The following is a 16,739-nucleotide window of genomic DNA, read 5'->3' as shown; positions in this document are numbered from 1 at the left end:
ATTCATCTATTAATGGTGGAACTCACTACTTGGTGGAACTCACTACTTAGCTATTCCAATACTTGTAATCATTGGCTAAACTCTAGATAGTCATGTTACAATTAAAACCTACCAAGAGAGGTACAAGTCATCCATGGCCCAATGTTATTAGACCAACGAACCAAGGCAACACTATCCAACTACAATTGAGATAACCATCGTCCTAGGAGCGTCCTTGATAAAAATGGCAACACTATCCAGCCATAACTAAGATAACCAATATTCCATTTCAACAAAGAAAACCATCATCTAACTTTAAAGATAAACTCTTCATATAAAGGTGACTATTCTCAAATCTCTCCAATTATTGAAACAGTCTTCTCAGCTCTTTCCTCTCAAACCTTATTGATTGATTAGGGAAATACATTAACTCCTCCGAGTGATTATTTGGAGCGTTTTTGTCATCATAGAATTATTTCCTTCCTTGAGATTTATTTCCTTCCTTATACACGTCATGCCATTTAAGCTTACAACTCTATTTAGTTTGTCATCTACTTGGATATAATTAGGTGGTCAGTTCACTTGCAGGTTTTATGTACTTATAATAGGATCCAATCTGTTTAGGGAAAACAGTGATGATAGAGATCTTGTGTATGAATACTGTAAATCTACGTGAATGGTAATGTAAACCTTGCTAGCTTTATCCGCTAATTACGCATGTTAACTTGAATAATTGTTCTTGGATATCTAAATGGTGTCATAATGAAACTATACAAGAATTTGTGTAGCCATTGTAGTCATTTCCTCCAATGCTGCCGAAGTAATAGGTTTTTTATCAGTTTAAATTTTCTATGCAAGATTTTATTCAGGCATGCTTTACCTGTTTATTTGCATATTATGTATTTGTAAAACTAAGATAGCCAACACTCTCCAGCAATAACTAAGCCAGCCAATATTCCATTTCAACCACGATGACCATCGCCTAGCTGTTGGATTGACAAAGAAAACCATCATCTAACTTCAAACATAAACAATTAGGAGCTCTCCTCACCATATAATGATAACTATTCTCAAAATCTTCTCTTTCCAATTATTGGAACAGTCTTCTCAACTCTTTCCTCTCAAACATTTTTAATTGATTAGGGTGATACATTATTCGTTTGAAGTGATTATTTAGAACCTGTTTGTCATCATAGAATTATTTCCTTCCTTACACACCTCGTGCCATTTAAGCTTGTAGCTCTATTTAGTTTGTAATCTACTTAAATACAATTCGGTGGTTAGTTTACTTGCAGGTTTTTTATACTTATAATTGGATCCAATGTGTGTATAAATGCTGTACATGTGTGAGAATAGTAATATAAACCTTGCTAGCTTTATCGGCTAATCACACATGTTAACTTGAATAATTATTCTTGAATATCTAAATGTAGTCATAATTAAACTATACAAGATTTTGTGGAGCCATTGTAGTCATTTCCTCCAATGCTGCAGAAGTAGTAAGTTTTGTATTGGCTTAAATTTTCTATACAATATTTTATCTAGGCATGCTATATCTGTTTATTTGCATATTATGTGTCTGGTAAAACTCTAACGTTGAACAGCTCAAAATAAATAGGAAGCAGTAATCTATGGCTTTGAGATAAATATGTCGAGGAGAAAAGAAGATTTCTTACCTGGGGCTGGCAAACTCGAAGAGCTTTCCGGTGGGTGAGAAAATGCTTTAGCATCGCAGAGAAGTGAGAGTTCGTTGGCCTTCTTCAACAGTCCCATTTTGCCCTTGGCAAAAGTCAGCCAATGATTTAAAGGGTTTTGTATCCTCTTTAGCTGAAACTTTTTCTCCGCCATTTTATTCTATTTGCAAAATGGAAAAAGATCTCAAGATATAAAAGCCTCGCACCTCAAACCTTTATATATATTCTGTGTCACTAATTTTCTGTTTCTTTTATGTGATGGTACTAATTGCTCTTATTATGTCTTGATCAGGGACATCATTTACTTGGCTTTCATGTCGGAATGAAGCAGACTAATTGAAAGATTATAATAGTTTAAAAAACACTCACAAAATACATATTATCAACTCAGAAGAAGACTGAATATTATTCATATAGAAAACTTAATTAAAATTGCAATAACGATGATTACATTTGTAGACTTCTAAAGTCTATCAAACAAGAATAGAAATTAAAAATTAATAACAATTTTTCACTGCCTAGACAAGCAGTTTCTAAAAATTAAAAAACTAGATTAATATTTATCTTAGCAGTTTCCAAACTACTATTTTATTAACAAAACAAAAACACATTTTCAGTAGTTTCCATCACAACCTTGATTTCCAACATAACAATCTCCAGCACATCATTCTAATCTTGAGCATATCAAACTTATCTTCAATCCAACTGATGTCTAAACGCAATAAAACTAGACATAGGAAGAGCATTGATGAAGATATCCACTACTTGTTCAAGTGAAGGACAAAACTGTAACTCCACTTGCCCATCTTGAAACAAGTCATGAATGTAATGATGTTTGATCTCTATGTGCTTTATCCTAGTATGAAACACAAGATTCTTTATCATGGAAATAGTGTTGTCGTTATCACAATAGATAGTGGTTGGATATTGCTAAACCAAATGTAGATATGTCAATCTTCGTTTGATCCAAACTGCTTGAGAATTTATTGAGGCGGCTGCAATGTATTCTACATTTGCTAAAGAAAGAGTCACAATTCCCTGTTTCTTACTAGGACTGTAGACACCTAAAATTATTTTATCTTAAGTCTTCTATTAATTAGGTAATTTTCTATTTATTTAATTAATTTATTTACCCTTTTTCTAGCCTTTTTCTAGCCTTTCTCTATTTAAATTAATATTTTTATTTATTTAAATTATCCTTTCCCTAAATTAAATAAATATTTAATTGGTCCCAATTCATTAGCTTTTTCACTCTATGACATGTGATTTATTTCTTAATTTTCCTCTACCTACCCTTTCATTATTTTATTATTTTTCTTAACTATCCTCTTATTATTTTATCGTTTTCTACCCAACCTTTAATTCTAGCCGACCCTTTATTCTTTTCACCTCTTAATCTTATCCCTTCATTTTCTAAGGTCTTCTCTATATAAGAGGATTCCCTCATTCTTCTCAATCCTAATAAACAATCATGCAATCTGGCAATTTAGCATTGAAGCGTACGTTTTTGTATTCTAGCATTTTTATTTTGCATCCATCATATTTCAAATCTTAATTCACCATAGCTTCTTGTGCGTGTGCTTTTGAGAGCATCATTTTTTGAGCACAAGATCTTGGTTGATAGAAGTGCAATGGAATAGTTTATAGCATGCATGTATATTATTAGCTTAGATTTTGGTTTTCAATGTGTGCATTTTCGAAGTACTCTATTGAGGATGTTGAAATAAATCTGGATCTTGCTCCATAAGATTTCAAAGATATTCCATCCACAACTCCAAGAGACAACTCTAGAACCAAGTTGAAAAACATAGTTAGATGTAGATTTTTTATCATCCACTAAACCAGCCCAATCAAAATTTGTGTAACCAATTAGCTCAAACTTTTCAGTGGGAGTATAATGAATGCAAAATTTTGTGTACCACTCACATACCTCATAATTCTTTTAGCAACTTGCTAACGAGTCTCATGTGGATCTTACATGAACCGAGAGATGAGCCTCATACCGTACATAACATTAGGTGTACTAGTTGTGAGATACATCAGGCTACCAATCAAACTTTTATACAAAGTAGCATTAACCTTGGGACTTCCATCTTCCTTGGTTAATCTTCCATCAGCTACATACTTGGTTTGGTAAATATATATACCATTTGATGTTTGGTGTACTTTCACAACAAGAAAATAGTGCATGAGTCCCAAATTTGACATTTCAAATTCTTATTTCATTTCTACTTAAAACTTCTCCATGAGAAGCTTTGTTGTTACCTGTATAAATAAGATCATCAACATAAAGGCAAACTATGAGAATATTATTACCAATATGTTGGACATACAAGGTAGGCTTTGAGTGGCTTCTATTGAATCCCTTCTTCATAAAATAACTATCAATCCTAGTATACCAAGCACAAGGAGCTTGCTTCAACCCATAAAGGGTTTTCTTCAACTTGTAGACTGTGTGTTTTTTTCCTAGAACTTCATAACCCATTGGTCGTTCCACACAAACTTCCTTATCTAGATAACCATTCAAGAATGCTAATTTCACATCCATCTGAAATATTGGCCACTTGTATTGTGTTGCAATAGCCAATATAGTCTTGACGGTATCAAAGTCTAGCCACTCCAGGAGTTTTTGCAAACCCTTTGGCAACTAGTCTTGTCTTATATCTTTCCATTGAACCATCTACATGATATTTGATTTTATATATCTATTTCATACCAATCACTTGCTTACCTTTGGGAAGTTGCACTGATTCCCAAGTATTACTTTTATGAATGGAATTCATCTCATCATTCATAGCATTAACCCATATTGGTTTTTTGATGTTTCTTCATACACAAAAGGTTCAACTTGAATTATACTAAGAAAAGAAAAATTAACAACTGAATTTATATTTAGAATCTTTTGATAAATATGAACCAAACTTCGTACCTTTCTTTGAGTTGATGTTGGAGGTGAAGCTAGAGGTGAAACTTCACTTGAATTTGTTCTATTAGAAGAACTAGGTGAACGTGGACTACAACTAGAGCTTGAACTTCCACTTGAGCTCGTAGGGAGAAGAGAAACACCATTATCTCAAAGAGATCAGATTTATCTGTCATGCGATTTGAACAACCACTGTCTAAGAACTAGACATCCTCTTGGTTTTCTTTTGCCAAATTACACGTGAAGAATGTAGAATGCTTTTCTTCAAAAGACTCTTCTGTAAAATTTGCTCTTGACTTATTCAAGTCAAATTTCTTCTTTTTGCACTTAGATTCACAGTGCGCATGTCTTTCACAATATTTACATTAGATACTCCTTTGATCCATAGAAATTTTTCCTCTTCCTCTATTATTTCCTCTAACTCTTCCTCTGTTATTACTAGAAGATTGACCTTTGTTATTTTTAGTACTTTCAGATTGAATAAAACTCAGAAAATAAGAATTAGTTTAGACTAGGTTAATTAATTTATTGTTTTCCAGACTTAGGCATAATAAAGGAAATGAAATGCACAAGGACAAAGCACAGTTACCTTGGGAAAACCTCCTAGGAGGAAAAACCCAACCAAAGGATCCTCAGATCTGATTATGATTTTGAATTCAACTGAACATTATACACTTATCTGGAGTATAGAGGTTGCAGTCACAAGGAGAAGATATAGAAGCCTTCACAATATGTTTGCTAACGAAGATTATGATTTGCAGTCCTCCTCATCGGATTTTTCTGTGTGTAGCAAGGGTAGCAACACCTTTCAAGTAGCTCATAGTCCTTCAATGGAGTTCTCTATATTCTGGAGATGGTCTGCTGCCTTTTATGAAGTTCGCTGTCTTCAATTAGAGATCTGCTGTTGTCTAATGAAGTTCGCTGTTTCCTATTAGAGATTTGCTGCCATCTGGTGAAGTTCGCTGTCTCCTATTTAGAGATCTGCTGCTATCTAATGAAGTTCGCTATCTCCTATTTGCCTTACTATGACTTTCGCTTTCGTCGAATATATTTTGCATTACATGAAAACTGAATGATGATAATGAGAAGTATATGATACATTTATAGGAGTCATATTACTCCTTAATTATGTCGGTCTTCTTTGCAATTGAACATTTTATTTATTTTAATTCCTTTTAAGTGAATTGAAATAGGATCGGCCCTATCAAGGAGGCGAGTTGGGTTTGGGTGAAGCGTGGAAGCCTTTTAGGTGAGCCGAGAGGTATTGGGCCTGGCCCTATATGATGGAGGCGGATTCCAATGTTGCCCAAGGCAATTGGAATCCGCCAGCCCTAATTACCAACAACACTCCCTCTTAATTAGGGAATAGAATCATAATCATAATCTTCCAGCTTGCACACAAGCATAGACTGGATCCACCTTGCATTGCTCACAGAGGGTGGAGAGGATCCTTTTCTACCATCTTACATTGCCCGCAGAGGATGGTCAAATGTTACAATACCATCTTACATTGCCCGCAAAGGATGGTTTAACAGCTACACTTCTCCCTGAGAAGTTTTACAATACCATCTTACATTGCCCGCAAAGGATGGTTAATAATTACACTTCTCCCTGAGAAGTTTACAATACCACCTTACATTGCCCGCAGAGGGTGGTTTACATTTACAATACCATCTTACATTGCCAGCAGAGGATGGTTAAGAATTATACTTCTCCCTGAGAAGTTTACAATACCACCTTACATTGCCTATAGAGAGTGGTTTTATACAATACAAAGTATCACTGAAATTGAGACTCCCTCTCAATCGGAGTTTCATTTTCCACAATACCAAGTCTATCCCTGAAGTACGCAAACTTCACTTTGGATAGAGGCTTGGTAAGAATATCTGCAACCTGCTCATCAGTGCTGACATACTTCAGCTAAATAGAACCTCTTTGCACCATATCCCGAATAAAATGATAATGGGTTTCCACATGTTTTGACCTGTCATGAAACATTGGATTGATAGACATTTTAATACAACTCTGGTTATCATAGTGAATAACTGTAGGATCCCATGGCTGATCAAACAGCCTAGCAAGAAGCTTATGAAGCCACACTGCTTCTCTGGACGCTACACTTGCTACAATATACCCAACTTCAACAGTACTCAATGCCATTGAGGATTGTTTTCTGCAAGCCTAAGAGATCACTGTAGAACCCAAGCTAAAACAAATATAAGAGGTGCTTTTCCTGTCTTTGACGCTTCCAGCCCAGTCTGCATCAGAATAACCTTCCAAGGTTATTGGAGTGTTAAGTGGATACTTCAGCCCAAAACCAACTGTGCCCCGCAAGTATCTTAGGATATGCTTGGCTGCAACAAGGTGAACATGCTTGGGCAAACTCATGAATTGGCTAAGAGCATTTATAGCAAAACATATGTCTGGTCTAGTGTTAACTAGATACATCAGTGATCCAATCAATTATCGGTACTTGGATGGATTTGCAAATTTAGAGTTAGCTGTAGAAACATTTAACTTCTTTAAGTTAGATTCCATAGGAATAGACATTGGTTTACAATCCATCATTCTAAATCTTTTCAAAATGTCAATAGCATATTTCCCTTGACTTAGAAAAATTTCGTTAGATCTTTGCCATACTTCTTGACCTAGGAAATAATGCATTAGACCTAAATCTTTCATTTCAAATTCTGAAGCTAGTTCTTTCTTGCATCTAATAATAAGTTCATCTTTACTAGTAAGAAATAAATCATCCACATAAAGAACTAGAATTAGCATTTCATCATTGGCTACTTTAAAGTAAATGTTAGGGTCAGCATCATTTTTACGAAAGCCTAGACTTAGCAAATATTTATCAATTCTTTCATACCAAGCACGAGGAGCTTGTTTAAGACCATACAGAGCTTTCTTTAACCTACACACATGGGTTAATCTATCCTGAATCTCATATCCCTCAGGTTGCTCAATATAGACTTCTTCCTCAATGACACCATTGAGAAATGTAGTCTTAACATCCATCTGATGTAGTTTTCAACATTTAGCAGTAGCAATAGCAATTATTGTTCTAATGGAAGTATATCTAGCAACAGGAGCAAATGTTTTTTCATAGTCTATGCCTTCTTTTTGGGAAAAGCCACGCGCTACAAATCTAGCTTTATATTTTTCAATACTACCATCGACATTATGTTTAATTTTAAATAACCATTTAGAGGAAACAACAGATTTACCTTTGGGTCTGGGCACAAGGTCCCATACATCATTCTTGATGATTAACTGATATTCTTCATCCATAGCAAGCTTCCAGGCATGATGACTTAAGGCTTCTTCAACATTGCAAGGTTCAGTTTCAATGAGATTACACATTAAATAAACGTAGTTGGAAAATACCTAAGGTCTCTTAGTTTCACGGAAGGTGCTACTTGGAGCAGCAAATCTTTGAGTTTCTTGAATGGTGTTTCTTACCCAAAGTAGCCTCTTTTTGGTAACGACAATGTCACTAGGAATATCAGTGGGATTCATGGGTTCTGAAGGATAATCATGATCATCTTGAGGTGGAGGTTCAACTTGCTCCCTCTGAATCTCAGGGTTAGCATCAACGTTTATATTTTGATTATCATTAGATTCATCAATAACACAAAAACCTTTCAATTTCTTAAAAGCAATGTCTTCTTCAAATGTAACATCCCTACTTACCTCAACGTACCTTTGACCTGGGATGTAAATCCTGAAAGCCTTGGAGGATTCACTGTATCCGACTAGCATGCCTTTCTTTCCGGAGGGTTCCAACTTTGATCGCTTTTCCTTGGGCACATGAACATAGATGGGACTTCCAAAGATTCTGAGGTGACTAATGTTTGGTTTGGATCCCGTGAAGGCTTCTTCCGGGGTCATGTTCTTTAGAGCACGATGAGGACATCTATTCTGGATATATACTGTTGTTCTAGAAGCCTCGGCCCATAGAAAATTCTGCAAGTCTTGATTGTGGATCATAGCCTTTGCAGCCTCCACAATGGTCCTATTCTTTCTTTCAGCAACACCATTTTGTTGAAGATTGTATGGAACACAAAACTCCCTCTTAATTCCTAACTCAACACAAAAATCATGAAAGCTACCGGAGGTGTTTTCACCTCCATTGTCAGACCTTAAACATTTGATTCTTTTACCAGAGAAGTTTTCAGTTAATGCTATAAACTCCTTAAATTTACTTAAGACTTCATCAGATTCTTTAGATTTCAAGAAGTAGATCCAAGTTTTCCTAGAGAAATCATCTATGAAGATTACATAATAAAGGAATCCACTAGGAGATGCTATAGACATAGGACCACATAAATCAGAGTGAACAAGTTCTAGTTTGTCTTTAGCTCTATTTTCACTTTTATGAAATGGACTTTTAACATTCTTACCAATAGCACAACCTTTACAAGTGATATCATGAATTTGACTGAGTTCAGGCATACCTTTAACTAACCTTTCAAGGGATGGAAGGGCTTGATAATGTAGATGTCCAAGTCTTCTATGCCATAACTCACAGGATTCCGGAGCCTCATTAATGAGGGCTTGAATAGGGTTAGTAGAGAGCTTATAAAGACTATCATATCTATGGCCAATTATACGAGCAGATTTAAAATTATCTTTCTTAGACCAAGCTAGAACTTTTCCCTCAGAAAATGCAATTTGATAACCTTTATCTTCTAGAGCAGAAATGGAAATTAGGTTTCTTTTAATTCCAAGAACAAACAATATATCACTGAGATGCAAGGAAATACCAGAATCTAATTTTAGAGAAGTAGAGCTAGAACCTCTTACGGAATAACGAGCGTCATCACCAATTACCACGTGAAGGCTGGTATCCTTTTCTACTAGGCCTGAAAGATGATCACAGTAACCTGTGATGTGTCTGGAGGCACCACTGTCAATCAACCATGTTTTACTATCTGAGGGAACACTGCTAGATAGAGCGGAGATGAATAAGAAGTCATCATTTTGTTCTGAGACTTCATTTAGGTTTGCTTCACTTTGGTTAGGGTTAAACTGACATTCCTTAGCATAGTGACCAAATTTGTCACATCTAAAACATCGCACACGCGAAGTATCTCTTGGTTTCTTCCAAGGGTGTTGGGGACTAAATGATCTGGATTCCCTATTTCTTTTAGGATAAGGTTGCTTCCAATTTCCCCTTTTCTTGCATTGAGCTGCAAGCATATGATGATCATTTACATGGGGGCTCCTGGATTAACTCCTTGTGATGAGGCGAAACTCTTCTTGGATGCAATCATTCTTAAGGCGATCAAGAGAAGGTAACTCAGACCGGCCACTTATGGTTTGGATAAATGACTCCCATGAGTGAGGTAGACCATTAAGGGCAATCATGACAAGGTTTTTGTCTTCCATGTTATGGCCAATTAAACCTAGCTAATTCTTTAGTTCTGAAATTTTCATGAAGTAGGAAATAACAGAATCTTCTTTAGCCATTTTGATATTAAATAGTTGTTGTCTTAACGTAATTGCCCTACTAAGATTATTAACTTCACATGTACCTTGTAGATGACTGAACATTTCCCTTGCAGTGGTGAATGAGGCAATAGAGGTGACGAGGTGGTCTTTGACTGATTCAATGAGAATCTTCTTGGCCTTGACAGCATCCTTTTTGAATTGTTTCAACTTAGCTGCATCCGAAGGCTCAATTAGCTCTTTCGCTTCTATGAATTGGAGAAGATCTTCTTCCTCAAGAGCCAACTTGATTCGAACTTTCCATGCAGTAAAATTTAGATTCCCATCAAACCTATCTTCAACTTTCAGCCCCATTGACCTAATTTGCAAAAGCTACAACAATCTGAAAATAAAGGTGTACTGAATTTTAAATCTGAAGATTGATCTAACCAATTAGCTCTGATACCATGTTATTTTTAGTACTTTCAGATTGAATAAAACTCAAAAAATCAAAATTAGTTTAGACTAGGTTAATTAATTTATTGTTTTCCAGACTTAAGCATAATAAAGGAAATGAAATGCACAAGGACAAAGCACAGTTTCCCTGGGAAAACCTCCTAGGAGGAAAAACCCAACCAAAGGATCCTCAGATCTGATTATGATTTTGAATTCAACTGAACATTATACACTTATCTGGAGTATAGAGGTTGCAGTCACAAGGAAGAAGAGAGAGAAGCCTTCACAATTAGTTTGCTAATGAAGATTATGATTTGCAGTCCTCCTCATCAGATTTTTCTATGCGTAGCAAGGGTAGCAGCACCTTTCAAGTAGCTCACAGTCCTTCAATGGAGTTCTCTATATTTTGGAGATGGTCTGTTGCCTTTTATGAAGTTCGCTGTCTTCAATTAGAGATCTGCTGCTATCTAATGAAGTTCGTTGTTTCCTATTAGAGATCTGCTGCCATCTGGTGAAGTTGGCTGTCTCCTATTTAGAGATCTGCTGCCATCTGGTGAAGTTGGCTGTCTCCTATTTAGAGATCTGCTGCTATCTAATGAAGTTCGCTATCTCCTATCTTCCTTACTATGACTTTCCCTTTAACCGAATATATTTTGCATTACATGAAAATTGAATGATGATAATGAGAAGTATATGATACATTTATAGGAGTCATATTACTTCTTAATTATGTCGGCCTTCTTTGCAATTGAACATTTTATTTATTTTAATTCCTTTTAAGTGAATTGAAATAGGGTCGGCCCTATCAAGGAGGCGAGTTGGGTTTGGGTGAAGCATGGAAGCCTTTTAGGTGAGCCGAGAGGTATTGGGCCTGACCCCATATGATGGAGGCGGATTCCAATGTTGCCCAAGGCAATTGGAATCCGCCAGCCCTAATTACCAACAACAACCTTAAGATTTAGTATTGTGAGAGAGAGCAAATTTAAATTTCTCTTCAATGTTGACAAAAGACTGAAAAGCTTGCACAAAACTTTTCATAGCTACATATGCACTGCTCATGAGATTACAAAGAACCAATCAATTCTCCAACTTGAAAAGTAGTTAGATCTTTACTTTTTTCAATGGCTATCACCATTGGATCAAATTTAGAAGGAAGAGATCTCAAAAAATTTTCTACAATTTCCTATTCTATTGTAGTTTCTCTTTGAGTCCTAAGATAATTCACAATATCTTGAATCCTAGTAATAAATTCATGAACGGACTCAAATTCCTTCATCCTCAAATTTTTAAATTCTCTTCGAAAAGTTTGAAGTTTTACCAAGAGTATCCCATGTGTCCTTTGATTTTATCATACATGCAATTCAAGAGAAAATTGAAACATCCAATGTAGATTGAATAGTGAAAAGAGCTTTGTTGTCCTTCTTTTTGTCTTCTTTCAACTCAATTTTTTGTTGTGGTGTCCATGCATTCAATGCATTCTGATCTACAAGAACTAGGTATCCTCCTTCAACTAATTCCTAGAGTTTTTCGGATAATAGTAGGATTTTCATTTTGATACTCCGTATCTGGTAAACAATGAAAGTGTAAATGGTAAATCTTTGTTATTAGCCATCTAGAGATAACCGTTTCTCTAACCTTGCTACCTGCACAAATCAGAAATCTTGCAACCTGCTCTAATATCAAATGAAAGATTATAATAATTTAAAATACATTCACAAAATACGTATCATCAACTAAGAAGAAGACCAAATATTATTCATATGAAAAATTTAATCAAAATTACAATAACAGTGATTACATTTATAAACTACTAGAACCTATTAAACAAGAATAAAAACTAAAAACTAATAACAATTTTCTACTGCCTAGATAGCAGTTTCTAAAGATAAAAACCATTGCATAGACAACAATTTCTAAAAATCAGAAACAAGATTAATGTTTATCATAGCAGTTGCCAAACTACTATTTTTTAACAAAACAAAAACACATTCTTAGTAGTTTTCATCACAGCCTTGATCTCCAACATAGCAATCTCCAGCGCATCATTCTAATCTTGAACATATCGAACTTATCTTCACTAAAGTCTTAAAACCTCGTGAGATTACACTTAAATGTAATCTAAGCTGATTTTATATGATGCTTGGGCATTACACGTAAATTTTCTGTTCATAAAGCCATTTTTTCTAAAGAATTATAGTGGAAACCGGCACCACAATCATCCCCGTCTTTTATCATTCCCAGCCTTCTGATTCTATGAAGACCCTCTGAATGATAAAAAAAATTATAGCAAATAAATTTTTATTCAAGCTGCACAGATATTTTTTGGTCAACGCACAATAATGGTCTGTATTATTTCCAAATGAACTATTACACAACAGTTTTTACAGTTTTCTCAAACAGCACAGAGACAAATTATTGGAGTCTGCAGCTGCTTAAAAGCAACAGAGAGCTGCATTTAGAAACAGAAAAATTAACAATAATTTTTATTTTTTACATGCAGCTCATGTAAACATGCAGTCTAAAACTAATTTAAATGCAAATTATATTTAAAATTAGATGTCTAAACTAAAACCTGCACATGACAGTGAAGGTGAAATGCATCACTTATCAGCATGCTCTCCTTTGATGTTAAGAGGGTTCACAATATAATCTCTAAGTGTCAAAGATTGAATTTCAGTTGTCTTGCTGATATTAGCAAGTTTGTTTTGACCATTGATGTATTTAAATTCAAAATCTATTATTTAAATCTCAAATGAAGTGATATTTCAAATCAAAAGTAATTAGATTGTATTTTGGATCAAATTGATTGCATAATATTATCATAATAAAAAATATTGTAGATTGAATTTTTTTTTAGCCATAATTTTTTTTTGAGCCATAATTTTTACATACCTGTAGAAGTAATTGCAATGTACCCTGCTTTGGTGGATGGAAGGGCATCTGTACTTTCCTTCTTTGAATTCCATGTAACCAAATGGAAATCAATAGAAAGATAATTATCAATGTGGACTTTCGGATATTCAAACTACCTCCCCTATTAGAATAATAGAGGTAAAAAGAAATTCACGAGTGTAATAATTAATACCAAAGTTTAAAGTCCCATTCACATATCTCTATATTCTCTTCGCTTCCTTTTTCTATTTCAAATGGTTATGTCATATACTTTGAAAAAAGAGAAACTAAAGAAGCAATATTAAGTTTTGTGACAATACTTTTATAAGCTGCTTCATCAATGGAGTGGAGGTTGATTTACAATCAACCATACCAATTTTTTCCAACATATGTTTTGCATTCTTTGCATAATTATAATACCATCCAGTCTGTGTATAAATGCTGTACATGTGTGTGAATGGTAATATAAACCTTGCTAGCTTTATCGGCTAATCGCACATGTTAACTTGAATAATTGTTCTTGGATATCTAAATGTAGTCATAATTAAATTATACACGATTTGGTCGAGCCATTGTAGTCATTTCCTCCAATGCTGCAGAAGTAGTAAGTTTCTTATTGGTTTAAATTTTCTATAAAAGATTTTACCCAGGCATGCTGTATCTGTTTATTTGCATATTATGTACAGCTCAAAATAAATAGGAAGCAGTAATTGTTGGAATAAACAAATAATTTCTTCCCTGTTTGTATGCCGAAGACTGTCGTAGTCACTCACAGATGAAGACAATCTTATCCCCTGTAGCTGCAATCTGATTTGTCATTATCCTCAGTGTCTGCACTCTGCGGTAGGAAAAGGGTATGCTCTGTTTTGTCTTCTATCTCCGACCTTGCATAAAATCTGATTTATGCTTATCCTGAATTGCTGTGCAGAAAATCTGATTTTTGTTTATCTCAATTTGCCTTGTATTGCAAGTTTTCATAACCGCCTCTGTTCACTGTCTATATGGCATCCTATAAATATATTTTGGGTGCAACTGTGTGATGTAACTTTGAAGAACAAGATACAGACCTTTGAACTCTGTAGATTTCCTTATTTGTACTCTTATTATTCATAATAGAAAATCTGGTTTGTATGCTGCAGCATACTGTTATTTACATGATGTGTTCAGTTTAGTTTGTATGCTCTGTTTTGTTATATTCCACTATTCTGTATTACTGTGATTTCCCTGTTTCCTACAGTAATACATGGCTTTGAGATAAAAAATGTCGAGGAGAAAAGAAGATTTCTTACCTGGGGCTGGCAAACTCGAAGAGCTTTCTTACCTGGGGATGAGAAAATGATGAGAGCAACTTTAGCATCGCAGAGAAGTGAGAGCTCGCTGGCCTTCTTCAACAGTCCCATTTTGCCTTGGAGAAAGTCAGCCAACGATTTACAGGGTTTTGTATCCTCTTTACCTGAAAATTTCCCTTTGCCATTTTATTCTTTTTGCAAAATGGAAAAAGATCTCAAGATACAAAAGCCCTGCATCTCAAACCATTATATATGTTCTGTGTCACTAATTTTTTTACTTCCTTTTTGTGATGGTACTAATTACTCTTATTCTGTCTGATCAGGGCCATCATTTACTTGGCTTTCATGTAGGGCTGAAGCGGACTACTGTCTTAAAACCTCGCGAGATTACACTTAAATGTAATTTAAGCTGATTTTATAAGATGCTTGGGCATTACTCGTAAATTTTCAGTTCATAAAGCCATTTTTTCTAAGATTTATGGTGGAAACCGGCACCACACTTATCACTGTCTTCTACTATTCTCAGCCTTCTGATTCTATACAGGCAAAATTATAGCAAATAGTTTTTTTATTCAAGCTGCACAGAATTTTTTTGCTCAACACACGATAATGGTTTGTATTATTTCCAAACGAACTGTTACACAACAGTTGCAGGTTTCTCAAATAGCACAGAGACAAATTATTGGAGTCTGCAACTGCTTAAAAGCAAGAGAGAGCTGCATTTAGAAACAGAAAAAATTAACAATGATTTATTTTTCTTACATGCAGCTCATGTAAACATGCAATCTAAAACTAATTTAAATGCAAATTATATTTAAAATTAGATGTCTAAATTAAAAACTGGACGTGACAGTGAAGGTGAAATGCATCACTTATCAGCATGTTCCGGGTTGACAATATAATTGGTCAGAAACAATTTTGAAATATTGAAGAAATATTTTCATATTTTTTCTAGTTTTTTTTGATAAGTTAGTAATTGAGATTTTTGAAGGTCTTTGGGACATTTTCAGTCCTTGAAATTTTGCTCGGTTCTTTCATGACTTCACCTTCAACTCTTGAAAACTTTTCCAATGAATTTGCTTTCCGATGTTGTCATCCGAATTCATAATTCGAATCGATAATCTTGAAGTGTCAAAGATTGAACCTTAGTGATATTTCAAATCAAAATGTTTTGTCTTGCTATGATTGAATTGAATTTTTGGTCAATTTGATTGCATAATATTATCATAATAAAGAAAAAAAAACATTGTAGATTGAATTTGTTTCTTTGTAACTTCTAGAATTATTTTGAGCCATAATGTTTATGTACATGTCGAAGTAATCGCAATGTACCGTGCTTTGGTGGATGGAAGGGCAACTGTACTTTGCAAAGAAAAATAATTATCAGATGTAGGCTTTCACATATCCAAACTACCTCCCCTATTAGAATAACGAAGCCAAAAACATGTCAAACCTTTCAGAAGTGTAATAATGAAATACCAAAGATCAGAGTATCATTCAAATACCTCTATAGTCCCTTAGCTTCCTTCATATTTATTTCGAATGGCTATGTCATATACTTCGGGAAAAGGAGACTAAAAAGCAATATTAGGTTTTGTGTGGGTTATAAACATTAGAATTTTGACAATATTTTTGGAATCTGTTTCATCAACTATTGCAGCAATATCATCTCTACAAAACATAGCTCCATGAGCAATTGGAGTGGAGATTGGTTTACAATCAAGCATATCAATTTTTTTCACATTTTATTTTGTGTAGCAAGTTTTATTTTCACTTTGAATATTTTGTTTCAAATTCACTCATCAAAACAATTATGAATTTGTTTTTTATCTCAATATTACTAGATATAATGTAAACATTCACTCTTCACTTGAAATATCTAACAATCCTAACATACCATGCAATTGGTGCTTATTTGAGGCCTTGCAAAACTTTTATCCTAACGTACCATGCAAAACTTTTTCCAATTTGGAGACTTGATTTTCTTTTCCTTGCATTTCAAAATATTGTGGTTGTTCCACATAGACTTCTTATTCAAAGTACCCATTCTAGAAAGCATTTTTACATCTATGTGAT

The 16,739-nt window shown here is 34.6% G+C and overlaps 1 protein-coding gene across 5 annotated transcripts in view; it reads left to right on the top strand.

Annotated features, from left to right (window-relative positions):
- The window catches only part of LOC131078195 (uncharacterized), a 100,328-nt gene extending 84,842 nt beyond the window's left edge, over window positions 1–15,486 (top strand). For 2 of the 5 annotated variants that reach the window (XM_058015877.2, XM_058015865.2), the window contains 2 exons: window positions 14,612–14,809; window positions 14,987–15,486. In XM_058015877.2, the coding sequence (XP_057871860.2) occupies window positions 14,612–14,809; window positions 14,987–15,060 (272 nt within the window). In that variant the 3' untranslated portion in view covers window positions 15,061–15,486. Of the gene's footprint in view, window positions 1–1,597 lie in introns of all 5 variants that reach the window. The other 3 variants (XM_058015871.2, XM_058015858.2, XR_009113752.2) reach the window with 2 other exon arrangements.
- Window positions 15,487–16,739: the final 1,253 nt, after the last annotated feature.

This window comes from Cryptomeria japonica, chromosome 5 (genome assembly GCF_030272615.1).
Source record: "Cryptomeria japonica chromosome 5, Sugi_1.0, whole genome shotgun sequence".
Lineage (NCBI taxonomy): Eukaryota > Viridiplantae > Streptophyta > Pinopsida > Cupressales > Cupressaceae > Cryptomeria > Cryptomeria japonica.
Note: the sequence above shows the minus strand (reverse complement) of the source record. Positions and strands in the feature narration are given on the sequence as shown.